Source organism: Buteo buteo, chromosome 8 (genome assembly GCF_964188355.1).
Source record: "Buteo buteo chromosome 8, bButBut1.hap1.1, whole genome shotgun sequence".
Classification (NCBI taxonomy): Eukaryota; Metazoa; Chordata; class Aves; order Accipitriformes; family Accipitridae; genus Buteo; species Buteo buteo.
This window is the reverse complement of record NC_134178.1, coordinates 15,240,769-15,267,937: the sequence shown is the minus strand read 5'-3', so window position 1 is coordinate 15,267,937 and position 27,169 is coordinate 15,240,769. Positions and strand designations below refer to the sequence as shown.

Below are 27,169 nucleotides of genomic sequence, written 5' to 3'. Positions count from 1 at the left end.
GTCATCTTTGAAATGTTTTCATAATGTACCTAAAAGCTTTAATTATCAGGGTATGAGAGTTGATCTCCCTTATCTTGTCCTGAAACAGACAGATCTAAAGGCACTTACCAATGATGGATGATCTCCACACATTACAGCTGAAGAAAACTGTAAACTAGAAGCCACTCTCTGTAGAAGATCAAAGAAAATCCATACTGTATTTACATAAATTGACACAAGAAAGATACTGTCATGAGGTTTCATGTTTATCATTTTTCAGCGACTACAGACTGCACTAAATCAACTCCCCCCTCAAAAAAAAAACAAAAACCAAAAAACTGTGCTATTTCTGTCTCATGCGCTTATCACAAGAAATAAAGCTTCTCTCATTGCACCTACCCAAACCCAGTGTCTTCACTGCAGTCACAGAATGCATTCCTACTTGAGCTCTCTAACACTGCACAAGCTGAAAGAGAATCTAGCTCGCTGCCATGTCTATACCAGGTTGGTATTGCTAATGGTAAAAGCTGGGTTTTATTTCTACTATTGCCGAGATTTGCTGGTACAATCTGAAAGGAAATTTATACAAAGAGGGAAATAAAGTATATCTTTCCACACTAAGATCATAGCTAAATCCCTTCTTAGACTAACAGAGAGCCAGAGTCAAATGTTAACAGCACGTCACCAAAGCTAAGCGATTAAGATGTTTGCGGCTCACAGGGGCTCTAGTTAAAGTAGAGGCTGACAGTAAGCATCTTCACTCTTTGAAAACTTGATTTAGTGTTCTGTAACAGCTGGAGAGCACTCCCAGTGCAGTTACTTCCTCAGGCACCCTAGCTCTTAGCCCAGCTTAGTATGCGCTGTCTTGCAGAAAGTCTAGGTTTGATTCAAAAAAGAATTTAAGCTTTTGCTGACTAGGCATATATATATATACACATAAATGCTGGATCATGACCTGTGTTACATTGGTTTATTCCTGTTAAAAATCCATTCCTATTGATGTGTGTTACAAAAGCACCGGTTCCACTTCCATAGTTTATTCAGGCAGGATTTTGCCTTTGACATTAAGCACACATGGCTCTATTCAGAACACTTGCTACAGTGCTTACGGTAAAGCTGGGGGCTTCCTGCTGTGCTTACATTCAAGAGACAGACAAGCAATTCATACTGCTTACTCTCTTGCACTGCCAGATCCCCTTCCTGCACTCCTGGGAGGGCGTGTAGGAGTTACAGAAGCAGAGCCCATATTCAAACCACCTGGTATAAATGTGTAGTCTACAGTGCAATACTGAAGCAAATAAACTTCTGTCAAACTAGTATCCATCTTGCAAGACACATCATACAGAAGTTGTTCTTTAAATAGCCATCTCCAGAAAAAAGCAAAATAAAAAAAAACCCCAACCAAACATCCTTATCTTCTTTAAGTCTGGTACCATCTCATTATAAAATTATAAAATGAGAAACACATCTGCTCTTAGAGAATGAAAAAGTTTTTATTAAAAGAAAGTAAGAGGTCAAACAGTTCAACTGTAATCATCAAAATTGCAGGACATATTCAAAGCAAAGATCCCTCTAGCCCAGTACCCTGTTTCCTGCAGTTATCCACCAACACCTTAAAAGAGCAAGCACAGGTCAAGCATATACAATACTTGCCATCAATACCCTCCCAACCTTCAAGTATTTTGAGATCAGGGAACTACCTAAGACCAAAGTTGTTTGTCTGGCGGGTAACTGCCAACAGCTCTGTCTTCCATGTGTATGGGCTCTGCACTCATGTCAACTTTTGTATCCATATTCCTTAGTAATATCAATGGATTTGTTACCATATTCTGTTAGTTTTGAACCTGACTTTTTCAAGCTTCCTTTGAAAGCCCTTGCTTCTTGCACTGTGAATGCTCAGTCATGATCCACCCTCCTCATGTAATCCATGACTTCTATAGACCTTTGTGCAGGCCTAATCAAAATGAACGGGCAACAGTCACAGGGTCAGGGTCTCAGCCCCACTTATCTCTCTGCTGTAGCCAGGTTCAGTGGTACAGAAGGACCCTCACGTGAGCTGATGAGAAATACCCTCGGTGAGATTAGTAGAGATTGAATTCCCAAATCCAGAGAGTCATCTCATCCCAGGAGGTACTTCAGAATGGGACTGACTAGAGTATAAAATACGGTGTCAAGTGAGTTGCAGGGGTTAAAACCCACAGTTAGGCAAATATGAAAGTAACTTGGTCCAAAGGACGTAATAAATGTGCTTCTAGCTCCAGAAAGCACTTCAGTTCCTCTCCCAATCCATTCACCCTGCCTTCTGCTCTGTAATGTGAAGTAACCACATGCTGTCAGCATCTCCATATGAACAATACAGAAAGCCTGAGAATACAAAAGAGTCTCAGTGCATTAGGGTAAACAAGGCAGAAAAAAAGCTTATTTTCAGAATTTCCTAATCCTAGGAACAGGTTATGAAGAGGGTACCTCAAAACCAAGAACTTTTGGGTTTGGAAACTGAGTAACAGCAAACAGTTACACTTCTCAGTTCCCCCAGCCTTTTGAACCTAAACCAACATAACCTTCTAGGTAAGGAAGGGCCCTTCTCGGAGCTTCAGGTATGAAGATATTTCCTGTCCCAAATAGACTGAGGCAGAAAAAAAAGTAGGGAAAAACCCTGGAATCCTCAAATCTAAGCAAGTTTGCACAATAACATTCTTGTTCACAGGGTACCAAAGAAAGTCTGAAAGTGCATTTGAGCTTCAATACTTAACACTTTTCACTTGTTGCATTTTTTTCCTTAAATTATATCATTAGCTAGAATGCTTTTACTGCTTTATACAATTTATTTCAAAAATAGAGAAGTCTTGTAGAAAATGAAGCAATATATTTACAAAAATAAACACTTGTTAAAAACACAGTTCTTAAAAAATGCTAAAAATAGTAATGAAAAATTCTATCAAATGTGATTCCCCACAAAATGGAAAACAATTACAAATATAAATGAAGTTTATACAGCTTAAATAAGGGTCCTGCCCTGAAATGCCCTTTGAAGAAGTCTCTCTCTTCTCTAAACAACATAGGGAGCTCAAGCTCCCTACTTAAGTAGAACTAATACTGAAAGGCAGCTCATGAGACTATCCCCTTGTAGACAGGATAGGAACATTTCTCAATGTGATCACCAGAACTGAATGGAAACAGAATCAATTGCCTGGGTGGTCTTCCAAACAAGAAACAGAGTTTCAGTCCTTTCAGTCCTCATTCCCAGCAGGAGTCAGAACACGAACTAGTAAGTCTGGAGGGAGCTTTGAGAGCAAAGGAGGGAAACTTACACTTCCATATGTTCAAGAAACACTCGGGCTGAAACTGCGAAGAGAATGATCTGGAGTTGGTCAATAGAGCTGATCTGTGCTCTAGTCTGCATCTATTACTCCAGCAATGAACAGGCAATACATTAACCACCAAGTCTTGGGGACTATGTACATATCTCAGGGAAAAAGTAAAGGATCAGGACTGAGCAAATATAAGTGACTCTGTCTTCTTCCTCTCTGCCAAGGGCCAGAGCTCAAATACATGCTGAGGAGTACCTGCTTGACCCTATGATTGCCACTTTAGCCACACAGACAGCTGTAAAGTCTAGGACTGCTGGAGCCCACAATCCTGGGGCTGCTCAAATTACCCCAGAAGCTGTTTTGGTCACAGCAGTCATGACTTCAAATGAGATGTGATGAAAGCCACCTGTGCTCCCTCAACCATTTGGGCTAACCTTTCGTATTACTGAAGATCAGCAAAGAACAAAATAAGACTCTGGGTCCTGTGTGACAGGCAAAACTAGGCATATTCTGATGACTTTTTACATTATTCTTTGCTGCTCAGGTCCATTAAAACAGTTGAGCAAGGCACATCCATGGCAAATGAGCTCCAATCAGCCACAGCTATCACAGCTCCAGATGGGTCAAGTTTTTGCCATATTCAAGTTGCAAAGAATCTCAGCTGATTTTTGTAGTATCTTCAGATCTTCCAAGCGTAGTGCTTCTACCAAAGCCAGGTGTTTTTTGAGGTTCTCTTTGTTCCTTTTCAACTGGGAGATCTGAAGTTTATACAAATGGGATGAAATTACTAAAAATTTAATTATTTAATATAGGACATGAACATAAAATTTGTGGAAAGCTTATCTGTGGTAGGGACTCCATGAATTATGTCAAAACAGTATTTTGTTTAATCTTTCACAAAAGAAACTGTAATAGTAAAAGAAAAAAAAAGGGGAGGGGGGGTGTGGAAAAAGGGGAAAAAAACGAAAAAAATCATCCCGTGGATATGAAGCAGATCAAAAACAAGGAGACAAAGGGAAATGTTTACCTGATATCAGGCTCCTAAGTCCATACTATCGTCAAGATGTTGCTCAAGACCAGATTCACCTCATACTCTGTGCATATATATGTTTCCTTTGAAACAGTGTGGCTTTAATAACCCTTTTCCATGATAGCTATCCAAGTTGACATTAAGCACACATTTGTTTGCCAAAATTCAGAAAGGAAGGAGAGATTGTTTTCCTAAGAGCACAGACCTCCCTCACAGGAGACTGGCTGACGTGGGTAGTTCATCTGGCTTGACTGGCTTTCATGAACACAGCCTTCACTTTCTGCCACAACACACTCATAGCAGGTCTGCAACATCTTACGTGCCCACCTTATACAAGTCTGCATTTTCTTTTAAGAGGTAACCTTAACAAATACATTAATACTATAGGCAGAGAAAGGTTAAATACTTTTCACTTGCTTACAGGGCTTTGTATAAGCTTTGTAAGATAGTTCCTTTCTTTGCTGCAGCCACAAATTCTGCTGAGCAGTTCAGTGCTGTCAGTCACCCTGGAAACAAATTCTACACCACCCCAGTGTAGTCAATTCCTTCCATCACTCTGTTCTCATCCCAGAAAATTACACTGCTGTACATTTATGCTAGGAGAGAAAGGAATCTGGGCTACCTTGCTCTTCCAGTTAAATTACCTGGAGAAGGACATGCTGTGTCTCCTGTATTAAAAAATGGCATATTTTTGCTGTTATATTCAGAGTCTGCTGTTCGTTTCTGGCTGAAATTACATCACCAAGCAGTGTTCTCCTCCAGCAAGTACTAGAACCAAAATGTTTGAATAACACACAATTATTTGTGATATTCCCCAGCTGAATGATAAACATATGGTTATGCTAAGAATAACACCGCTGGCGTAAGGCAAGTAAGGTTAGCATACGTGAAAAAGGCACACAGCATTCAGATACGAGACTGATAAGGCAAGCAAAAGAGAACAGAGATTTAACGGTCTGGAGCAGCGGTTTCAATCCTCCACCCCTACCCCTTCAGCCAAAGCCACAGTCTGCACTTAGATCAATGTCTCTGGTCTTTACTGCTCTGCCATGCTGTCACCAACTCCAGCGGCATCAGCGAGGAGTAGAAGCTATTCACTCAGAACTTATTAGCATGGCTTCTACTAAACTTCCCGTCATGGGGCTTGAAACCAGTATCATGGAGATTTATTTTTAGTTCTTATAATCAACTTATTGCAGTCAGCAATGAATCTTCAAAGCATGAACAGCTTTGAACAAGAGAAAATTTTTTTATTTATTTACTATTACAAGCAAAGCCCAGGTAACCATTTTCTATTAATGCTGTTTGAGGCAGATTTGCCATTTGGAACAAATGATCAAACCTGCGCTGACAGTCACTGGAGATGAATTTCAGAAGCAGCCTGTGGAACACATGCTTCAAAGAAATCAAGGAAGGTCAATAGCATTTAAAGTCCCATCAAACCAACAGGAAAAAGGTCTGGAGTCTGAACCTTAAAATAATATCTGGTTCTCGAAATAGAAAGGGAAAACAATGAGGTCTGTCTAGTATTTAATATAAGAAAGCAAAAGACCAAAGCAGCAAATAGGCAATGACTTTACATTATACGGTGTTCTCTGCCTTTCTTCTTTTCACTTCTCACCTGGAGTCAGTAAGATAGACACAGGAGATCCAAAACAATTGTCCCAGTATCTCACACACAGTCAGCAAAGAGCAAATAAAAGAAAATGGCACATGCACATTGTCTAAATATTCAGAGTACTTAAACTTACAATTCATCTGCTCCAAGACTTAACAACTTGAGGGCTGTGAGGAGTCTCCAAGACGGTCCATCCCATCCAAAGGTCAGGTTTCTAAAAAGTCAGAAGTGATCAGATGCAGAAAGTATAGGTGATCTGTTACAGTGTGATAGCTTTCTTCCTGACAAGTGTCAACATGGCAAGATCTGCTCTTTGAAACTAGAGGACTCCTTGATTCCCCGTACTTCGCTGCTATCCAGACAGGCTGTACCTTGAAACCTATCTCAGGCTTTGATATTGGTGTTTACCACTTCCACATTCTCTCATAGACAGCAAGCAAATCCGTTTGATAAAAAAATGAATAATTATTTTATGCTGGATTTTGATACTAAAAGCAAAATTTTACTCCCAGAAAAACTGAAAAAAGCTCACAGGGAAACAAAATAACTTCAGATACCTACTCTAAGAAATCATGATCCTTTAGAATGGAAAGTTTTGTATTTCTCTGCTTGTCCAGTGGTGGAAAATATTTGAGGAGAATATCTGCATAAAAACACATTTTAGATATTTAAATAAATGGTATGTAGAAGAAACCACAATTCTCAATTCTGAAATGACATTTCAGCTATATTTTTCAAGTAGCTACAAGACAAAGATCAAAACCTGCTACATTTTGGTAAACTTAAACATAACCAAAAATGTATCTACTTCTCAAAAGCTATCAGCAATCTCCAGGATTGTATCCTTATAATCCCTTAGTTATCCTTTTTTACCAACATCTCCTGTTGAAGATAGACAGTATTAACATGCTCATATGCTCTGTTCTCTACTATTTTGCCTTTCAATGTCAAGACAATCTATAAATCCAACCTGATGAGACATAAACAGTGCTGTGAGGGTTATCCATGACAACAAATCCATACTCTAGTAACAGTCGCTGATTATCATGAGGCCCATAGCAGATAAATACTTCTTCATATTTTTTGCACTGTGAATTTGTCCGAATTTCATAGCTTCTTGTCTGCTCATTAAATGCAGCCTTTACCTTCAAGAAGTTAAAAATAAAAGGTTTTACTCTTCACAGGAAGACAGGGTGAAAAAGGAATCAGAATATTAAAATCCAACAGTATCGAACACTTCTCTAACACTGAAAGAAAACAGATAGTGTTACAGATGTCTGAAAAGGCAACCCGTTAGTATGAAGAACAAACATCAAAACCTTAGTCTGCAGGATGTGCCACCCACTGTGCAGACTTATTACAGAGGCCCCAAATCCACAAATAAAGATGGCTTCATGCAGAGTTGACTACTTCTGTGCTGTCCCAACAATGAGTTGGCACACAGTCCCTGACATAAAGTGGAACTGCTTTATACACTTTCCTAAGGCTGCTCAGAAGCTTCAGCCAGAGGTGAAGTAACACAGGGACCACGTAACTTGAGATTTGTTTCAGGAGCTGAGGAGAGCAGAGTAGGGCTACATTTACAAGTGGCTTTTCGCAGTAGCTACCCTGCATGCAAATCTCACCCAGCCATTCTGGGCTCTCCCTGTAACTTTGCTTTGCTACATAAACATTTGAACCATCTTTATTCAACTGCCTTGGGCTGAATAACAAGCTCCAGCGTATATATGAACCATGAGTACTCAGCCTGCGCATGTCCTCAGTAGACATTTTTCCTACTATGAGATCTCTCACTGACCTCCAGCCACTTCTAATCCATCACATAAATGCATGCTGTATTGAGATAGTGCATTTACAAATAAAGAAATGAAGTGATCTATTTTTAGTTCCTTACCTGAACATTTGGACTGTGGTTTAGCAAATCTAAATATGGCGCCAATGCATAAACATCTGGCTCAAGAGAAAAACATTCCCTCTGTGAATGTTTCATGTATATTGTCCTTGTATTAATAGTGCACCAAGCCCACTCTAGAGCACTGTAGTTAAAAATAGTTCCTGTGTTTTCAGCAAACAAAGGCTGCAGGGAAGAGAAAAAAGCCTTGGAAGACATGTACAACTCCTGGACTGTCGTTCTCTGCTCCTGAGCCTTCTTTCTTAAAGGTTCAGGAAGAAGGCTTACTACATCGTGCTCCAAGCAAACAGGGCAAGTGTATGTCTTGGGTAAAACATCAAGATATGGCTTCCACAGAGATTTCTCACCAGCATGCTTCTCTGCTATTAAAAATGTGCATAGTGCTATCAAAGGAGATACAGGAGGCTTCCATCTATTAGAAAATAAAAATACCAACACAGCAGATACACAGAGGTGAGAGAGGAAATTGATGCAACAGTATTTTATCTCTCTTCTAGTTCTTTTAAATGTTATAAATAGCTTCTATTTTAAACTTTTTTTGTAGTTCATCTCCAAGTCCTTTTGATGATCTGAAAGGGGCTATAAAAGCTGGTTTTTAGTAACAATTTCAGGCTCACCTCTTGGGGTTTTTTTTTCTTTTGGGGAGTTGGGGTTTTTTTAGGATATATAACAACTACTCAATGTCCAGCATAGGTCTTTGTTCTGAATTTTCTAAAAGGCTATGTTCATGTGACTGCTTTGCAATCCCATTTCATCCTCCTTCTACTGAAGCATAATCACAAATTCCCAAGAAACCATTCGTAACTGGCATTTAGGTCCAAGCTGGCTCTCGAGACAGGTCAAGTTCAAGCCTGTACCATCCCTCCAACTCAGCCTAGCTAAAAGGGGATGCTCCGTGTCCATACCTTACTTATCTGAGCATTCCACATGCATGAAAGTCCACAAGAAATACTCATACAAGTTAGGGTATGCAGTTTAAAGCCCTACCACCATTTAAAATGATTAATCTACTAATGAGCAACCCACAGTAAAGGCCAGCTTGCCCATAAAGTGTCACTTTTCACTTACTTCATAATGTATTCTCCCAAGCAGCTACTAAGGACAGTGCCCGTGGTGAGTAAGCATTTCTCCGGCAATGAAATAATCAGATCCCCTGCCTTTGAGGGAGGCAAAAAAAACCATCACACACAAAGAATAGTAAAGATCAAGTGTAAATGACTCATCTACTATGCGATTTCTGAAGAGAGAGACATTCCTCAGAGAACACTAATGTCAGTAAGCAAACAGATGTGATGTTGAACTTGATAGAAACTGACATGGTTTTAAGACAGTCCCAGTCCAGGGAAGGAGGATGATTGCAGTCAGTAGGAACTGTCAACTGCAGAAAGTTAGTTGTTCACGGAAAGTCTGGTGCCCAGCGACTCACTTTCTTTGTACTGAGATATATTTTAGATTAGAGCTCAGAAACAGATGAACTTCTATCAACATAGCAGTATGGGGTAGGGATATTTTAGGTCATGTCTATCCTGACCTTGCTTGCCAAGCTGTTGTGTGTGTAAATTAGCTTTCATGCCCTGTTTGAGCCATATGTGTCCATGTTTGTAGGGAGAGGACATGAATCAAGTCAATACTTTCTCCTTCCCGTTCCTCTGCTCTTTCCTATCTTGCTCAAGACCAGTTGAGTCTAGCTCTCATTTCACTTACTGCAGAATCCCAGCACTGTGGATAACCTAAGCCTCTGGCTTCAACTGCTGGCTCTAACCATAAGCCAGCATGAGAACATACACTGTTCTCTACACATGACTTTTCCACTGCATCTCCTTCCTACTTCTTGCTATACTCTCTATTTTGCAAAAGGTTCTGGATCCGATTCTCCATTATTTGATATACTATTCTCATACCAGTTAGGAAACTTCTCCAACAAGCCTATTTTCAGAAAGGCACTTTTCAGTCAGAGTTCAGTCTTTCTGTGCCAATATCTGAAGGGCAAGGTATTTTTTCTATCATTCCCCTTTTCTGCTGGGAATGTCTGAGAAATTAGGTTTCTATTAGCTGGTCTACCAACAAAGAAGAGGGCCGTCAAAGTGAGGTTAAAGCTGTGGCTTCACATTATGGCCAAATGCTGCTTAAAGCCCCATCCCTTTCCTCCATTCCTCTCCCTGATATGCCATTCCTCCTTTTGTACCAGCACTGGTCTGACCAAGGTGGGAGATTTCAAGGAGCAAACCTATCAAAGCTAATGAGTTTTTTGAAGAGAGAGTTTTCTATTAGTTTAGCTTCCTGATGCAACTTATCACACAAGTGGGGAAGACTGCTATAGCCAGTGCAAAGGAAGCTGTGGGAGCCAGTGGCTGAGGGAGAAGGCATACAGGAGGGAAGGAGCCTGCTCCTCCTGGTTTCAGTTAGCCACTGATTGCCTTAAACTGAAACACAAGACTACATAGTAAATCTCTGTAAATGAGCACAGGAATACCTTCATCCAACAAGCTCTCTGGGTACATAGGACATCATTTTACAGATATGCCAACACTGCAAATTCTGGTATTAGGCCAGAAGTTACATTCACAACAGGGACTATGAAGACCTTGTCTGGAATTTTGAGCTTTGCTTGTTGCAAAAGTCATTACATCTCAAAAGAACCTGAGGAGCACTTGCATTAGAATCAACATTACTAACCTGAAATGCTTTTGTTGTCATCAGTCCTCTTCCTGTATCTGAAGCAGGAACAAAGAGGATGCTTAAGTACATGTATACACGTAAAATACAGGAGACTATGATAAGCTGCAATGAATTAACAGGCCAGCAAGGAAAAGCTCTAAAAGAACATACATTATCTCTTACAAATCATAATAGCCAATTACGGATTGTTCCAGGTATGTACCTCATTTCTTTGTTCTCTGATTCTCTTCTTACTTTTCAGGACCCTGTGAAAGTCCTTCGCCTGCAAGACTTGCTGTCCAGTTCTAGCAATTACTCGACTTCTTTTTCCCAACTTTTTCTTTAAACACATCTTTCATCACTGGCTGCTGTTCTTGGTTTCAGAGTTTTAACTAAACTTTACAATTTCTATTCAAAATATTTTTCTCTCATTCATCCTATTCTCTCTACTCTCTAATATTGCAAAAGTTTTTGAAACATAATCTACTTAAAGAGAAAAAATACAAGTATATACCTCTACTGTAAACAATGCTATGTGAATCCCAGCTCTAAAAATCATTTACTTATCTGTAACACTAGATCTCCTAAACTTGCATGCGCAAAAAAAAGATGAAGAAATGATAACAAGGTTAGGTTCCAATACTGGAAACGCTTAAAGATATATTACTTTGTTCTTTAAAACTGTGATACTAACACTTAAAATCTCTATTTCTACAAGGAAATCAGCATAGGTGTGCATGTTTTGCAGCATACCAGAGTATTCTCATACAAGAGTTTTACCCAAGATCATCTTTATATAAGAAACAGTTTACGCTACTTCAGGCCTCCATATCTACTTGTTTATGTTAAATGACATTCAAGTGCATTTGCTATAAGTCCTTAAAAGACTAATGGTAACTGGGTTTTTTCCTGATGCCAGCCAGGTGCGTGATTCAAAACGAAAGCAGGAATCTAACACTTTTAGAAGAATCAGAAACTTGTACCACCAATAAATAATTGAAACATTACCCCAGAACTCTGCTGGCCTTAAATTACTGTCTTCAAATCCTCTGTCTTTCAGCCACTTCTTAAGTTTAATGTATTCCAGCTTGTGACTGCAGCTGACTAAAAATAAAAAAGAGGGGATTAATGCTATAAAATAGCACTCCATTGGAAAAGAAAGGAAATTGAAAAATTTTACTGTATAGCCAGAAAAACTGTATTTTGGACTTTTTAGTATAGCATAATAGAATAGCAAGAAAGGCTCCCCTCGAACTAATTACTAAGTTCTGGGCCCCTGGGCACAGGGAGCTCTCAGAACTGTAGGAGTTAGTCAGCATATTCAAGGATCAAGGAATTTAAGAATAATATAGTACTTGCCATTAGCCAGAAAAGAGAGCTCACAATATTCACCATGTCCTGCCTGGGACTGTAAACTAATGCTAGAATATTTGCATAGAAAAGGCTAACATTTATGAATGTTATTTTCAAAGCACAAAGGTGTTTGACAAATATATACCATAAAACAACACCTTGATAATCAATGGGTTATTTTATTATTTAGCAGTACTTCCATGGACAGTACCTCCATCCATAAAACTCTGCAAGTGTTTTCTTCTTCTCTTTCGACCTGTCCGACCTCTGCTTTTCTTCATATTAAGCAACAGATTTTGCCTTATTTAGACTACCTGAATTAAAAAAAAAAAAAGTTACTTAAAAATATTTAAAGTCCTTTTCAAATACTGCATGTTTCTTTTATCTCAGTAAGAGAAATCAGAGCACTGCCTGTTTAATAAGCTGCCTCTTTAAAGTTTAGAAAGTGTACTACAGGCAAACCCCTAAACGAGGGTGGGTGATAGGGATGAGGGAGAACAGGAAGCCTTTATCTCCAAACATTATCTTGGCCAAGGCACGGCCATAACCCTCTACAGGAAATGAGACACTGGTATTTATGTGCACAGAACTAAAAGTTTTCAAACAGCAAATGTATTACAATTATAGAAAATTAATTAGCATAAACAGCCTCTGCAATTTCAGACGACAATCTTACCCACACACCACCACCAAAACCCCCAGTCCCGTGCAGCACCGTGACGCTACACCTCAGCTCAACACTTCCAGTGTGCGTGATAGGTGAACTGCACCAACCTTACTCCTTATACTTCAATCCGTTCTTGAAACGTGTATTTCATTTGCCCTTGCCAATACCGCCTTTACCTCAACCTCAGAAGCGCAGGTTTTGCCTGAAACGAGGGCCCATCAAAGCGGGGCTGGCAGAAAGCCGGGGACACCAGCCCACAGCTTTCTCCCGCCAAGGCACAACCTTCCCCAGCTGCCAGCACCCTTGAGGACGCCCACCACCCTGTCCCCCAGCACTGAGGAGGTTGTTTCAGCGCCACCTCCTCCCTTCCAGCTCGGCACAAGCCCTCCTGCCTGTTAGTGACAGGAGACAGACGGTGCCTGCGCCTCAGCGAGAGAGAAACCGTTCCAGAGGCCCCGGCACTTCCCCGCCGCACACCAGGCCTCCCCCGCCCTCCCGCTCTGACAGACAAAAAAAAACCCGAATCCCCCGAGCGAAGCGAACACCGCTTGGGACCGTCTATGCTCCCGCGTATCTTAAGGCAGTGAAGACTGCAGAGTGGAACGAGAAACCCCATCTCCCCTGGGCGATCCAACAGCGACTCCGGCTCCCTCCCGAGCTGAAATCACGACGGGGGAGAAGGCAAAGGCGGACAGAGCTGCCCGGCTCTCCGCTGCCGGCCCACCTGCCGGAGAGGACGCGGGGACCGCCACGCCGCCGCTGCCCGTCGCTGCCCGCCGCCGGCCCCCACACGCCCGCACCGCCCTCGCCCGCCGCGGGAGGCGGGGCTCCCCCGCCGCCATCTTAGGTGGGTTCTCCTCCCCCCTGCCCGCAGCGTGCGAGTCTGTGGCTGGCGGCCAGCTCGTCCTCTCCTCATCGCCGCGCAGAGCTGAGGAGTGAGGGGGAAGGCACGCAGTGCTGGAGGTGGGTGAGGGAGTGCCGGCTGCCCCTCCGGACCTGCCCCGCAGCTCCTCGCTGCGTTCGGCCCTTTCGCGGGGCGCGGCGGGGGCGCGTAACGGCCGCCCGTCAGCGGCCGGGATCGTCCTGCGGGGGGCAGGGGGGTCCCCTGAGGAGTCAGGCTTCATCGTGGCTCGGGGGTTTACCTTTGCGTTCCCGTTAGGAAGAAAAACTGTTTCTGGGGAGGTGGTAGTGAGTGAAATGCGCTGGTTTGCAGCGAGGTGGGACCTCGATGGTGAACCGGGAGGGAGCTCCTGGGCCTGGTGAAGTCAGTCAGTACCTGGGCAGGCTTTCGGGAGCTGGTTAGGATTTCATCCTCGCTAGGCGTCTGCTTGTGGTGAGTTACAAGCTCATTTGGCAGGGAGGTGGCAGTTAAGTCAAAAGTGAACAAAAACAGAGTTTTAGACTTGCTTTTATGGGGAAAATGCATCTTCTTTAAATGTGCTATGTCTGTGAAAAAAACAGCAAGCAGGCTTTGTATCTGGAGCTGACTGGTGTGTTAAACAGAAGAAACACTGTAGTTAATCTATGATCCACTGTTTCCCTCTACAACCAGAGGTTCTCCTGCCTGAAACTTGAAGATCATGCCACTCCTCTCCTTTTTTTGAACCTGAGTGTTTCAGCTTTGACTGTATCAGTGCTTGAACTGAACCAGTTGAATATCCTCAAAAGAAGGAAATGGTGTTCCTGTAAAGTGTATGTGCAGAAGAGCTTACTCCCATCGAAAGTTAATTTGGTACTAAAGATTACTCATTGACTCTTATTTCTTTTTTTTTTTTTTTTTTTTTAACCCAATGAGTGGTTGGGCTTTCTTCAAAACATTAACACCAAACATGTATTTCTCTGCAAATATATCATGCTACTTAAGTAAGTTACAGTTAGTGTGCACGCTAATGTAGTTTTACGTAATTCAAAGTGGAATTCAGAATAGGACTTTAAAGAAAAAAACACTTTAATCCATTTTTAGATAGCCATCTTTATCCATCTGAGTGTGAAATTTTCTTCTTTGCTGTTCGCAGTTACTGTCGCTTTGGCATACATTCAGAGAGGACAATGTCCAACGTGCCAGTGGCTGTGGTGACCGGGTCCAACAAAGGGATCGGATTCGCAATTGTGCGGGCTTTATGCAAGCAGTTCCCGGGGGATGTTTATCTGACAGCCCGAGACCCTGGCCGTGGCCAGGAAGCAGTGGCAAAGCTCCAGGAGGAAGGGCTGCATCCACTCTTCCATCAGCTGGATATTGATGATCTGCAGAGCATCAGAGCTCTCCGTGACTTCCTAAAGGAGAAATATGGAGGGCTGAACGTGCTGGTTAACAATGCAGGGATCGCTTTCAAAGGTAGGAAGCAGACTGTCTGGGATAGACCTATATGCTACAAAGCTACGTGGAGAAGGATAGTAGATACATCAGGGATTTTACAAAGCTTCTTATACGGGACTTCTGTGCCAACGGCATGCTGGTTTTTTGGCTGGGCAAGCTGCCTACCTTCTTAAGCATGATGAGAGGGCAATATGAAATGGCTCTTCCTCTGAGGCTAACTGTGCACATAGAAATGCTTCCCTGGGGTATTGTATTAGAATCACATACAGAGCATGAAACTGCTTTAGGCACCCAGTGCATGTGAGCAGAATTGGGTTTATTGCCTCAGTGCCCATGAGTATCACCAGGCCCATGGGAGCCCATCATCTGTGTGAATATCAGCCGTGTTCCTTGAGGATCTGTGTTTTCTTTCTTCTGCAAGCCTTGTGCTTTGTTCTATGCATTATCTGATCAATCATTATCTGATTCCAGTTGATAGAAAAGAACCTTTGGCCCTGTGTGATTTTGTCATCTTTATTTATTTTTAACTTTCTGAGGCCATTCAGTTACCTATCAAACAGTTATCTTAAATTTTGCTGTGCTGAGCAAGAATTTAACCCGTTCATGTTCTAGTGGGCAGGAAGGCAGGGAAAGTGAGGAAGACACAGCAGTTGTAAGGTAGACAAGTGCATTCTCCTTGTAAGTGTTTATAAAAACAAGTTGAGAATCATGTTAGCTCCAGATAGAGCATATCACAAGCATGACTACTAGTTCATTTCTCTTCCAGTACAAACTTGTTCTTTCCATATTTTCTGGTGTTGGTTTGGTTTTGTTTTTTTTTAATGTCTTTGCCTGATCTCCAGTTAGGATGTTTAACTGTTTGAGCTCATCTGCTCACAGCATGAGTTAAGGAGGCCTGTCAGGTAGTATGGATCAAACCGTACCTGCTGCTGAAGATGGAGCTTCTCATGAAGTGGGAGTGCAGCAGTGATGTTCTGAAGTCCAGCCACTGTATATTTTGCATGGTACTTTGCAGGAAGATTGCTTGTGTTCAAGATCAGCTTAAAAGGGGCAACTCTTAATATAATTGTCTGAGCTTCAGGATGTGCTCAAGATAGAGAGGTGTTAAAACCTTGCAGCAACAGTTAAAAGATTGTGTCTCTGTCCATGCTTATCAGTTATAAAGCCTGCAGATGCTCAGACCAGTATTTCTTCAATTCATAATCAAGGCCTTAGCTCAACTTACTAGTGACAATGAGTTTTAGCAAGACTGGGCTGCAACTACAGCAATTGAAGTGCAGTGTGTGTTTCCTGTTGCCAGCTGTGCAGCAGCTGTAGCCTGCATCAAGGTGGATACCTGGACAGGTGAAATAAAACCTCTTCAAATTGCTGCACGAAGATTTGCTAGAGCTCATCTGTGAAAGAGCTTAGATTTATTATCATGGAGCCACTGAACAGATAAGTGAAATAGCATAAGCAGTGGAGTTTCTGTTACTTCCTTTACTACATCATAGATTTTTCTATTCAGAAGTTGCTTCTAGATGTTTAGCCTAGACTTTTTTCAAGCTGACAGCTTACTGTGAGTCAGCAGTAGGTCATACAATTAAGAAGTGTGATAAAGGAGCCAGTTGTAACTCTTGTTGTATAAGTATCTAGCACAGAGGCTAGAGGGTTTAACACCTGTGTAAGAACTTGCTGTGATGATTATCTCATATTTTGGTTTTAATTCTTGCTTCTGAGATTGGCATTTCTACCCAAGCTTTCTTCTTGCCTCGACAGGTTTCTGGTACCATCCTAGAATTTATGCTTTCCTTTCTTTTATTGTAGTATTACGTGTTATTGCTGACTGTCAAAGATTAGATTTGCCATTAAATTTAATTTATTGTTCTGTTTTGGTACCGCACTACAGATAGTCCAGCAAAGTCCTTAGTCCAGCAAAAACTCTTCCTGTATAAAATGATTATGTACCTGTGGGTTGCCTTCTGGATGAGCTTCTGTGATAACAGTTGTTCTAGTAGTGTTTGTTAAATCAAGGGAGTGTGTATTATCAGATGTCACAAGTGATATATCTTAGACAAATGAGTGGGTTTTGGAGTGTAGGGAAGCTTCTCTTTTGCAAGGTGGGTATGGAAGCTGGAGTTTGGAGTTGCATAGGTTTTTAGTTTCTTCTCCCACTGTCACAACTCTTGCAATAGGTCATGATCTGGCTTTATGTCTCGGATCTAAATGCAAGATTTGCAAAACTTGATGCCATTGCTGCCCATTGCTTGAGAGTATAAATGAATCATTAAAGCTGTGTTCTCCAGTAAAAACACAACTACATTAAATACTAAATGACCTGTTACTTCTTCTTTTTTGAGTTTACATAGGTCTGGGCTATGGAGACAAGTGAAGACCTACCTAATCTATGTAGGTGGCCTTCATCACTGCAGAGATAGAGCCTGAGCAGAAGAGGAGGAATGTTGTAACTTTAACTCTTACTTCCCCCTCAAAGTGGAGGATGCATAGCATGTGGCTTATTGCTGAGAAAAATTGTCAGCTGATGGCACATCCTACCCTACTTTTGTTGGTGGCAAGGTGTCAATTTTGTCTGATGAAATCATACCCTTACAGTGCAGTTCTATGGTCTGCTTCTGCTTACTTAAGTCAGCTCCTTTTCCTAGCTGCTAATTCCCACTCTTTTGCTTGTGTTAGCACAGATCTGTCAGTTCAGGGGGTGATTTACGACCCAAGTATTTATCGGTTTGGGGTTTGGTTGGGGTTTTTTTGTTTGTTTTTTTCAGACTGCACCAAATCTTACCCCTGCATTCTTCATAGAATCTTCCACAGTGTTTGATGCAGTTCAGCACTACTCTGACTTCAAGCCCCAGCTAAGAACCCAAGACATGACAATGTAAGAGTCAGGATACAGAAGCAGTTGTCTGCCCTGTTGTTGGATGATAGTACCGGGCTGGTAGTCTAACTTGTGCATCTTCAGTGGCAGCATCCTAGATTCAGGATCTTCCGTTCTGATTTCCCCTCTGCCCCTTCCCCTGGTATGTCAGGATGGTGGCAAAGTACTGTGCTATGCATTTGAGAGGGCACATCAAAGTTTACTTGCATGTGGTAGTGGCAGTGCAGACTCTGAGCACTAGGTGTGAGTAGGTACAGGCAGGTCAGTGAGCATGTTGGGCAGCACATCTGTGAGAGCAGTCTTTCCTTCTATCTTCCATATAAAAGGCAGAAAGACAAACAGCCTGTGGGTTGGCAAATGATGACAGAGCGATACAACTGGCTTTCCTGGGGCAAAGCTAAAACCTTCAACTAAGAAGAGGTGAAAACATAATTGGCTCATTATTGATATAATATTGCAGAGCTAGGTCTGTTCATTAGTAAGAATGTGAGTGTTAATAGTGTTGCTTTTTTCTTATATATTTTAATTGATCATATGCCTGTTTCCTAATTAAAAAAAAAAAAAAAAAAAGAACAAAGATAAGCTTTTGGGTTTGGGTCGTTTGGTAACTTCCTTTCAAACAGTAGTACAATTCTGATTTTTTTAAAATTTTTTTTTTCCTCCTCCCTCGCTACCACCTCTTATGAAAAGTTCATGACACAACTCCATTTGCGGTCCAAGCAGAGGTTACACTGAAGACAAACTTTTTTGGAACCAGAAATGTTTGCACAGAATTGTTGCCTCTTGTGAAGCCTTATGGTAAGTGTAACATAACAAGTAGAGAAATAGTTTTATGTAAATTTTGGTCCTCATTAAATGGGAAAATCCTGTCCAGTCTCAGACATACAGTGCCTCATAGCAAGAGGAGTGTATCTTGCTGTACTGTAGGTCAGAGAACAGATGTCCTTTCTAGACCCCCAAAATGTCTCTGCTGTGTATATTTAAATGTACTTCCAAGCTGGTTGCATTCTTCTGTTACGGATTGAAGTAGAATTCTCGTGGTGCCCTCAAGAAGACTTAAAGAACTTACCCATGTTCTGTCCATGATATCTGCCTACATAAATTGTTCTTGCTTCAGAAAGGACATTTTGATGATACAACTAGGATAAGGAAGTACCTAAAAATAGTGTTTCAGCTGAGTTTGATGTGACATGCCTGTTCTTGCTACTGCTGAAGAAACCTTCTCAATAGGCTGTTGGTCTGTCTCTATCTAGATCACAGCCTTTGCTGTATTTGCAAGTGTCTAGTGATGTAGTTATAAATGGCACTTGAAGATGTACATCAAGTTACTGTGATTTGGTGATGTTAGGAGGAACTGGAAGAAAACACTTTACCAAAAATGGTAACTATAATGGACCAGGGTCAAAGAAGATAGATGCATCGATAATAAAGAGGTGTTAGGAACATGCAAATAATCTGTACTTGCTAGATGACTCTCCTGCACAGAATGCTCCTGTTTTCAAAACCTGGCAGTGTTGAAAGTGCCCTGGAATACTACTGACATATTATAGATGATTTGAAAGGAGGGTATTTGCATCCAATACCTACACCAAATCTAAGGGTTTTTTTAAAATACAAGTCTTGAAAAGAATTGTGATCAGTAGATATTTTCATGGATATTTGGATAAGTGCTTGCTGCTATGAATGAAACGTTGTCTATGCCAACATTTAAATACATCTAGGTTTTTAAGAGAAAAGAAGTCGAGTAGATGAGAGAGAAGTTGGGAACTGTTAGTGCCTACATGGGAGGGAAAGGATAGAGTAAATGAATTTGGGGGGCTGGTAGGGGAGAGAGCAAACAGTGACAAAATTGCAATTTAGTCCTCTTGTACTAAGGGTGAAGGACAAATATGTTAATAAAGTCATTAACAGAAAGGATTAATTTCAGTGGCTTTTGAGATCCAAGTCCTGATGTTCATTCCCTAGTTCATCGCCTGAATGGCTGTGAACTAGGAAGAAGGAGGGAAGCAGTGTAACATAATTTTGGGGAAGATGAGTGAATTACTGATTCAGCTGACTCATTCCTCTGTACTAAAGTGCTGAAGATAAATAGCTTACTACAGCTTTGTAAATCTTCAGGTGTTCTGTAAACAAGCTGATGGTCTCACTGCATTAAGAACTAGATTGCTTTTTTTGAATTCTCTGTTCTGGCTTTTGAGGTACATTTTCACAGCACTTAAGCTGTTGCAGAAGTGAGAACGTTTTTGACCAGAACTTCAAGAGTCAAGTCTGGCTGCCATTACTGAGAGAGCCACTTATTTCTATGAGTATGCCTACAGATTGTAACAGACTATTTCTTGGATGAATACCTCAAGTTTGATAGAGAGCTTTTTCAGGGTGACACTTGAAATAACCCTTTGTAATGGCATTCACTAGCAACACTTGACATTGAGTTAACTGCGATCTTCCAGAAGCTCAGCAAAATAGCCCACACAAAGTATTTTACAGGTTTTCAACTAAGTGGTGAATACATAACTGTAGAGCAAGCCCACTTCAGTGTCTGGGCTTGTTTAGTGGGTGTAAAAGTAATCAGTCTTTATTCTCTTTTACCAGGTAGAGTGGTGAATGTCTCTAGTATGGTAAGTAGCTCAGCTCTGGGAGGCTGCAGCCGAGAACTACAGCAAAAGTTTCGCAGCGAGACGATCACTGAGGATGAGTTAGTGGAACTCATGACCAAATTTGTGGAAGATACCAAGAAAAGTGTGCATGAGAAAGAGGGTTGGCCAAATACTGCCTATGGAGTATCCAAAATTGGTGTCACAGTCTTGTCCAGGATTCAAGCCCGGATGTTAAATGAGAAAAGAAAAGGTGATCACATCCTTCTCAATGCCTGCTGTCCTGGGTGGGTGAGAACAGACATGGCAGGTCCTAAAGCCACTAAATCACCGGATGAAGGGGCTGAGACCCCAGTTTATTTGGCTCTTTTGCCTTCTGATGCTGATGGTCCTCATGGCCAGTTTCTTAGTAATAAAACTGTTCGAACCTGGTGAGCTTATGTATGTGGACCCATGCAAGCGGTAATATGACTGTGGATTATCCTGTGCCCTGGTACAGCATTTAGCCAGAGCAGTCTCATCCTGTCCACAGCAGCAGCAGGGTCCTTTATCATTACAATAAGGGTTACAGTTATGGTACTCCTGTGGGATTAAGTCTATACTAGGGTACACTTCCCAACAGTCTCTATTAGCCTGCTCACAGCATTGATTCTGTAGCCTAAAATCTGATTTGTGGGTGTTCCAGCCCAGATGTTACAGGCTAATTTGGTGTTGCCCTAAGGCAGAGGTGCCTGACCTTGTTTACCAGAATTTACTCTTAATTAAATCATTGCTAGCCCTTCTCCCACTCCCCCATGACAGATCTCTGACATGGCATTGGGATGAGGGAGCAGATGCCTTATGTTTTCTCTGCACAATAGATCTTTCTAGGGACCATAGTTGTTCCTTGAGGTTGTCCAGGGTTTCTTAAAGAGGGAGGGAGGTCTTCTGAGAGCTACAGTCTGACCAGTTAGGAGGGAGGCTAATAAGACTGGAACAGAATCACTGCTCTATAGAGATTCCTTATTATCAGTACAAAATGGAATTAGGTGAAAATAAAAATAGCAGTGACATCCCATTAATAGTACTTTAATCAGTTGGCTTTATTAATATGTATGTCAATAAATGATTACTTACTGATTTGTATTCATCCAACTGGCTTACTCTGATACTAAAAATTTATAATGTTTGGAAATACACTTTCATTTTCTGCAGCTAAGTTTGTCACTGGAATGTGTGACATTTGGACTATATAAAGAGAAAATAAACTACATAACTGATATAGCAAACTATTCCTTGGGACTTCCAGTTCATTTATTTCACAGCCAGAAGTTTCCTTACTAAGAACCTGGATTAAGTGCTCTCTGTGTAGTAGAGAATATGAACTGTAAATGCTACCGTACTATTACAGGATAGGACTGAAATACATAATTATCATGGTAACCAAAACAAGTCATCTAAGCAAAATCACAAGTAGAGGAAGCAGTAACATGGAAAGCACCAAATTGGTTTGCTCATTTTAAATGTTGGTTATTGCATTTCAAATGCTTCATCTTGAAAGGTTGCCATGGCACTTCAAGCTGTAAAGGTGGAGCAGGGTGGCAGCAGAGGCAAGCTGGGGGTAGCGCAGGGCACCTGGGACAGCCCCAGGCTGCAAGGAGCTGGAGTGAGGTCGGGTTTGGTCACCCCCAGGCTAGAACCGTGCAGCTCTTTCTCTACCATGTCCTGCCAGCCAGCAGAAAAGCCATGGCAGGGGTGCCAGGGCCCTGCTCTGTGCGCACAGCACTGTGCTCTGCAAGGGGGAGGCTGCTGCCCTCTTCCTCTTGGTGTGAGACGCAGAAGGAGCTGGAAACAATTGCCTATAAACCTGTCATTAGTAATGACAAATCAGTAGTGGGCATGTTAATTCTTAATCAGGAGTCAGCAAGACAATGCCGACGTGGCTTAGCTGACTGGGTTTTATGTTGGCTTCCCCTGGTACAGTTTGTGTTCAGGGAAGTCTAGGAGTGGAAGACGTTGAACATAAATAATATGTGTGGTTTTAGTAATAGCTTATCAGCACAGAACAAAGGTGTGATTAGTAGTTGGTCTTTTAAGGATACAGTAGCTATTGTTTTTATGAAGATGGAAGTATTGCCAAATAAGTCATGCCCTAGAGCTCATTGAAGAGAAGGATGAATGCTGCCCCAAAAGTTCTCATATTAATCTCAATGAAGAAAAATAATCTGAGGCCTTGAAAAGGGCAACAGATCAGTTACAAAATCCCTGTGTAAAGTATTTAATGCATTTTATGTACTACCAACAGACTGCCTACGGCATGATAGCTCCAAAAGCCATCCAGTTAATACAGTAACTTGACTATCGCTCTGATGTGCAACAGAAAGAACCACAGTTTGTATATGCTCTTCTAGTTGTGTTAATGGTATCTTGGCAAAATAAAACATGGCTGTTCTGATTTAGTAGTAATTTGTGCACAATTTTAAGAGATGTAATCCAACAGTGGAGAATCATACCTAGTTCTTCATATTTGAAATGCTGCTTGAGTCATTAAGTTTCAAAAGTTGCGTGCCCTTCCGGTTGGCAGGTACAAAGTTTCCAAACAAATCTTGACCCAGCTTTCCTGTGGTTTGTGCAAAAACCAGACTGTAAGAGTCCTAGGTACATTTACATTGGCTGGATAGTATCCATTGTTAAATACAAATTAGTTTCTAGGTATCCTCTATGCTCTATAAAACTCCTTCTTAAGTCTAACTCAGGATCTGGGTTTGTTGGGGTTTTTTCCACATTCAAGCCAAACAAATTATACGTTGGAAAGTTTTACAAAAGATGTATTTCAAATTCTTATATTGAACCCTTTCACGGTGCTTCTTCTTTGTCAAACCTACTTACCCTGTTTCAGGGTAAGGAAGCAAAGTGGAAGATGATGACTAAGTAGTCATCTTCAGAAATGTCATTTCTCATGGTGAAATTGTTTATAATACAGACAGTTTCTTCTGGTAGGAACGGAAAGAAGAACAGAGGACAGATCTTTTCACAACCTTTGCAGCTGTGGTGCAGTACTCAGGGAAGGAGAACCAGCTGTGTGGATACAACCTCAGGTGTAGGAGGTGGAAACAAGAGGCAGAAAATATTGGCTGTTCACAGGACCAGAGTCAGGAAGGAGCTCATGCAGGAGAAGCACATACCCCTGTGACACTGGTAGGAGGACCGTGTCCTGGGAAGAGAGCTGGGACTGCATGGGGCAGACTGGCAAGGGGAGGGCTGTTTGCTGAGAGCAGACTCAGAGGACAGACTGTACAGCATGTGTGGCAGGCTGGATCTTCGGACAGAGCTTGCATTGTTCAACCAAATTTTTTTTTTTCTTCTTTTTTTAAGCTGCCTCCCTGCTTCTCTCCCATGTCCATTGTGTCTGAAGTGTTTTGTTGCTTTCAGATTCTGGCACGCTTGCTGAGTGGTTATTGTGTAAAGTTTAAGGGTTAGGAAAGGGATGAAATAGTAATGATCTGTTCTACTGTATAAAACTTTTACACTTGATTTACTGTTTTTCTTTTTACAGCATGTCACTACCATTTTTACTTTGGAGTTTATTAGCCAAAGAAAATGTCTGGCAATGCAGTAGCTGTGGTGACATGGGGCATTAAAGGAATTGGATTCACAATTGTGAGAGCTCAGTGGAGGCAGTTTCTTGGGGATGCTGTAGCTTATGCAGCAGTGGCACAGTCAGGCAGCAGTGGCAAAACTCTGGGAGTGGAAGCTGTACCTGCTGCCACATCAGCTGGATGTAAACAGTGTCCAGGGCCTCTGGGACTTTCTGAGAAGAAGCTACAGATGTGCGAGTGTGCTGGTTAACAATGCAGCCGTCATTTTCAAAGGCTGTAGTAGGCCGGCTGTTCAGCAGAGCTTTGCTTTGGAAAGCCAGTGATCTAAAGATACGGGGGCAATCAGTAAGGAGACTGGTCTGCTCTAAACCTTCTTGAATCTAAAGGGGATTACAACGAGGTCATTTCTATCTGGATCGCCTGCAATGCTGACAACTATCGTGTGGGCCAGGTGTTTGTATCCCTTATGGTTCCAATGCTGTGTAGTGCAGTGCATTTGGTTTTCAAAACTGCACTGTAGACATGCCTAAAGAGTTTGAGGTCAATTTACCTAAAAAAATGAAGAGGAGATACTTAGCTGAACACATTTTTTCCTTAAATTTTCCATGTAAGTGTTTTCCTATATAAATAATGAAGATGACAAAAACTCTGAGAATTTATTTATGTCCCTACATAATTTTAATTGAACTCATCTTTTATGGTGGTATGACCTAACATGTAGGCAGTGTCCTAACTTTGAATGCTGTGGCATTCCTCTCAGCCTAAAAACATGGCAAGAAAATTTAGATTGTATGTGCCGCTCAGTATTACTTAAAACACTTAAATGCAGAATATAATTGAAACTCCAGTCTTACATTAGTATAGGAATGTCCTTAGCTTTTCAATCTAAAATAATGAAAAAAGAGCAGGAACAATAATGGTGTTTTACAGTGGAAATTTTTCAGGTTTTGTACTGCAAAGACTTTACTTCATTTTGGAGCCGACAGTAAAGGAAACTGTTAGCTGGACAAAGTTCTGGTCTTGGAGGCCAGTTTTTATCATCTATAGATCGCTTCACTAGGTTAGCTATTCATAGGACTTACATCTGAATGAACAATACCCAACTTCACATTTCCCAGTTTGGATTGTTGTCTTGTCTTTGGACCCTGCTACTGATCTAGAGTTGTGGTAACTCAGCAGTCTTAAAATCCCACCCCATCTCTCTTCAGATATGTACCCATATACTCAGACACCCTGATCGGATGAGCATTGTCAGTTTTGCTTGATTGGAGTTATACGGTATTTAGAGAATATACAGCAGTAGTGGCTCCAGTGGTGTTTTATTTGTGAATGTATTGTTTTAGACTCTGCTAGGGAGATAAAATACTGAAAGCAAGCAACTTGTTAAACTTCCCTCAGTAAATAGAAATGCTAAAGTTTTGTGGTAGAAATTTCATATTTTAAATTGCGAGGGATATTTCTAAAAAAGTAATAAAAAATCTGACAAGTGATATACGATTGGAGTGACTTTTCCAGTACAAATCAAACATTTATGTCAATGTCACATGGAAGTTAACATGAACGTTCATTAGGTTGAAATGCAGCCTGGCTGTCTCCAGAAGTGATTACATCAGTAAATCTATTACTTGATCCCATCCCAAGGGCCAGGATTTAGCTTGGGCAGTGCTGCCATGGTGCATATAACAAACAGATTTATGGCCTTTCCTGAAAAAAGTCCTGAATAGTTAGTATGATAGGCATGCTTTGAATTAGCATAACCTCTGATACAAAACAGCCTTTGGAGTTATTTTTTACATGATTTCCCAACCAACAGATTTGTTAAGCACCCAAGCAGATGAAGTGAATTGATCCGGAGGTTGGTTGGGTTTGGCGCATGTTCTGATCAAAGCTTCCCGGCTGGCTGAGCGCTTCCATGGCCTCTCTGTCACGTGCCGGCAGCTGACCTGATACTGCAGCCATTCCCTCTGCAGGAGCCCAGGAGGATCTGTCTCCTCCACCTGACTGCCTGGTCCTTTGAAATTCTGGAAGACCTCTGTCTCATGTTAGAAATGGCAAATTGATTCAAAAGATAGGTAGAAATCAGAATGAAATGAAAGTAGTTGGGCACCCATATACAACTGGTGCAGTCAAAGAACACAGATTTGTGAGAAAAAGAACTTCTAGAAAGATAGCAAACCCTCAGAAACTAATTTAAAATATCCTAAGTAACATACTATATTTTAGGACATATGTGTCCTATGTTAAGGACACCATCAAAAATACGAGTTGTTTGTTTTGTCGGGCATGTATTTGAAGAACTGACCTTTATTTCCAAGAACTAAGCTACACTACCTTTGGAAGTTACAAAAACCTAAAATTTAGAAATTGAAACTTACATTGGTGGCTTTGCAGTTTAGAAAGTTAGGCTATGTTGATGCCCATGGTACTGGATATACCTACTATCAGGTATATCTAAGGAAAAATGTTATATTCAAATGATCAGGTCAGGTCATTGTATTAGGAGAGAGCCCTATCTGAATTTAGAACCTGATTGACTGTGTGCTCTAATACCACCCCATTTCTGAAGATTTGTCTTTTAAAATTATGACAGGTCTGTAATAAAGCTGTAAATCACTGCAAAACTTTTTAATATTTTGTCATACAAATTTCCCACGTGTTACACGTTTCTCTGAGGTTACCCAGCCTTTCAGGCATCCACGCTGACCTCAGCACTGCAGGCAAGTGCTGACTTCCCAAACGGATGGAATGTGCACGAGCCACGTGGGCTGTATGAAAGCTTGTGAACAACTGCTCAGATTTTATGGTGAGGTAACATATGCTGAAGCTAGGCCAGCAGTGCTTTTTGGTACCTGGTCCAGCTTTTGGAGATGTACACAACTAGGGAGTGAAAGCACGTGTGGAAGCCTTCCTGCCTTCCCATCTTGCTTCTGTCCTTCCAGCACATGCATAAAGCAGTCTCATTAGCTGCCAGTAACCATAGCTTTTATTTGCTAGAAGAACAACATATCAAATTATATTACTAAAATCTAGCTAGGAAGGGGAAAGGCAGGTAGTCTCAGGAAAATAAAAGAGTATATTAACATAAAACTTACTGGAGATCATTGCTGAGACACTATCCATCAAAATCTTAACAGTTTCTATTATCTGGTCTTGAATAACTGAACAGGTGGATTTTCCTTGATTTTTTCAGCTACTTTGAACTACCAGGATTATGTTCTGCCTGCATGTTAAAAGGAGAAAAGAAAAAAAGAAAACAAAAGAGAAGAGAAAAGAAGCTGGA

At 41.3% G+C, this 27,169-nt stretch overlaps 2 protein-coding genes across 7 annotated transcripts; one reads left to right on the top strand and one right to left on the bottom strand.

Moving 5' to 3' along the window:
* Positions 1 to 1,448: 1,448 nt before the first annotated feature.
* SETD4 (SET domain containing 4) lies at positions 1,449 to 13,375 on the bottom strand. 4 transcript variants are annotated; one of them, XM_075033730.1, is made up of 11 exons: positions 13,253 to 13,375; positions 12,073 to 12,175; positions 11,517 to 11,612; positions 10,527 to 10,564; positions 8,919 to 9,007; positions 7,833 to 8,262; positions 6,909 to 7,083; positions 6,500 to 6,581; positions 6,072 to 6,152; positions 4,965 to 5,088; positions 1,449 to 4,048 (listed from the first exon to the last, which is right to left on the bottom strand). In XM_075033730.1, exons 2-11 carry the CDS (start codon positions 12,140 to 12,142, stop codon positions 3,914 to 3,916), a joined length of 1,320 nt encoding a protein of 439 aa, XP_074889831.1. In that variant the 5' UTR covers positions 12,143 to 12,175; positions 13,253 to 13,375; the 3' UTR covers positions 1,449 to 3,913. The 4 variants fall into 4 exon arrangements, with proteins under 4 accessions (XP_074889831.1, XP_074889834.1, XP_074889833.1 ...); XM_075033733.1 differs by lacking the exon at positions 13,253 to 13,375 and adding an exon at positions 13,084 to 13,241; XM_075033732.1 differs by lacking the exon at positions 13,253 to 13,375 and adding an exon at positions 12,632 to 13,077 and having other exon boundaries at positions 12,073 to 12,171.
* On the top strand, positions 13,252 to 21,601 carry LOC142033642 (carbonyl reductase [NADPH] 1-like). Of its 3 annotated transcripts, XM_075033734.1 has the most exons (5): positions 13,356 to 13,491; positions 14,081 to 14,260; positions 14,544 to 14,863; positions 18,408 to 18,515; positions 20,310 to 21,601. In XM_075033734.1, exons 2-5 carry the CDS (start codon positions 14,223 to 14,225, stop codon positions 20,744 to 20,746), a joined length of 903 nt encoding a protein of 300 aa, XP_074889835.1. In that variant the 5' UTR covers positions 13,356 to 13,491; positions 14,081 to 14,222; the 3' UTR covers positions 20,747 to 21,601. The 3 variants fall into 3 exon arrangements, with proteins under 3 accessions (XP_074889838.1, XP_074889837.1, XP_074889835.1); XM_075033737.1 differs by lacking the exon at positions 14,081 to 14,260 and having other exon boundaries at positions 13,252 to 13,375; XM_075033736.1 differs by lacking the exon at positions 14,081 to 14,260 and having other exon boundaries at positions 13,344 to 13,491.
* Positions 21,602 to 27,169: the final 5,568 nt, after the last annotated feature.

Excerpts from the sequence above, each read along its gene's own strand:
- SETD4 (XM_075033730.1), bottom strand. The coding sequence starts at position 12,142 with ATGAAGAAAAGCAGAGGTCGGACAGGTCGAAAGAGAAGAAGAAAACAC. Across the intron at positions 8,263-8,918 it reads TTGGGAGAATACATTATGAA|ATGGAAGCCTCCTGTATCTC; the intron begins GTAAGTGAAAAG and ends ATTTTCTAATAG. Across the intron at positions 6,153-6,499 it reads AAGGATCATGATTTCTTAGA|AAACCTGACCTTTGGATGGG; the intron begins GTAGGTATCTGA and ends CTGACTTTTTAG.
- LOC142033642 (XM_075033734.1), top strand. The coding sequence starts at position 14,223 with ATGTGCAGAAGAGCTTACTCCCATCGAAAGTTAATTTG. Across the intron at positions 14,864-18,407 it reads TGCAGGGATCGCTTTCAAAG|TTCATGACACAACTCCATTT; the intron begins GTAGGAAGCAGA and ends TCTTATGAAAAG. Across the intron at positions 18,516-20,309 it reads GCCTCTTGTGAAGCCTTATG|GTAGAGTGGTGAATGTCTCT; the intron begins GTAAGTGTAACA and ends CTCTTTTACCAG.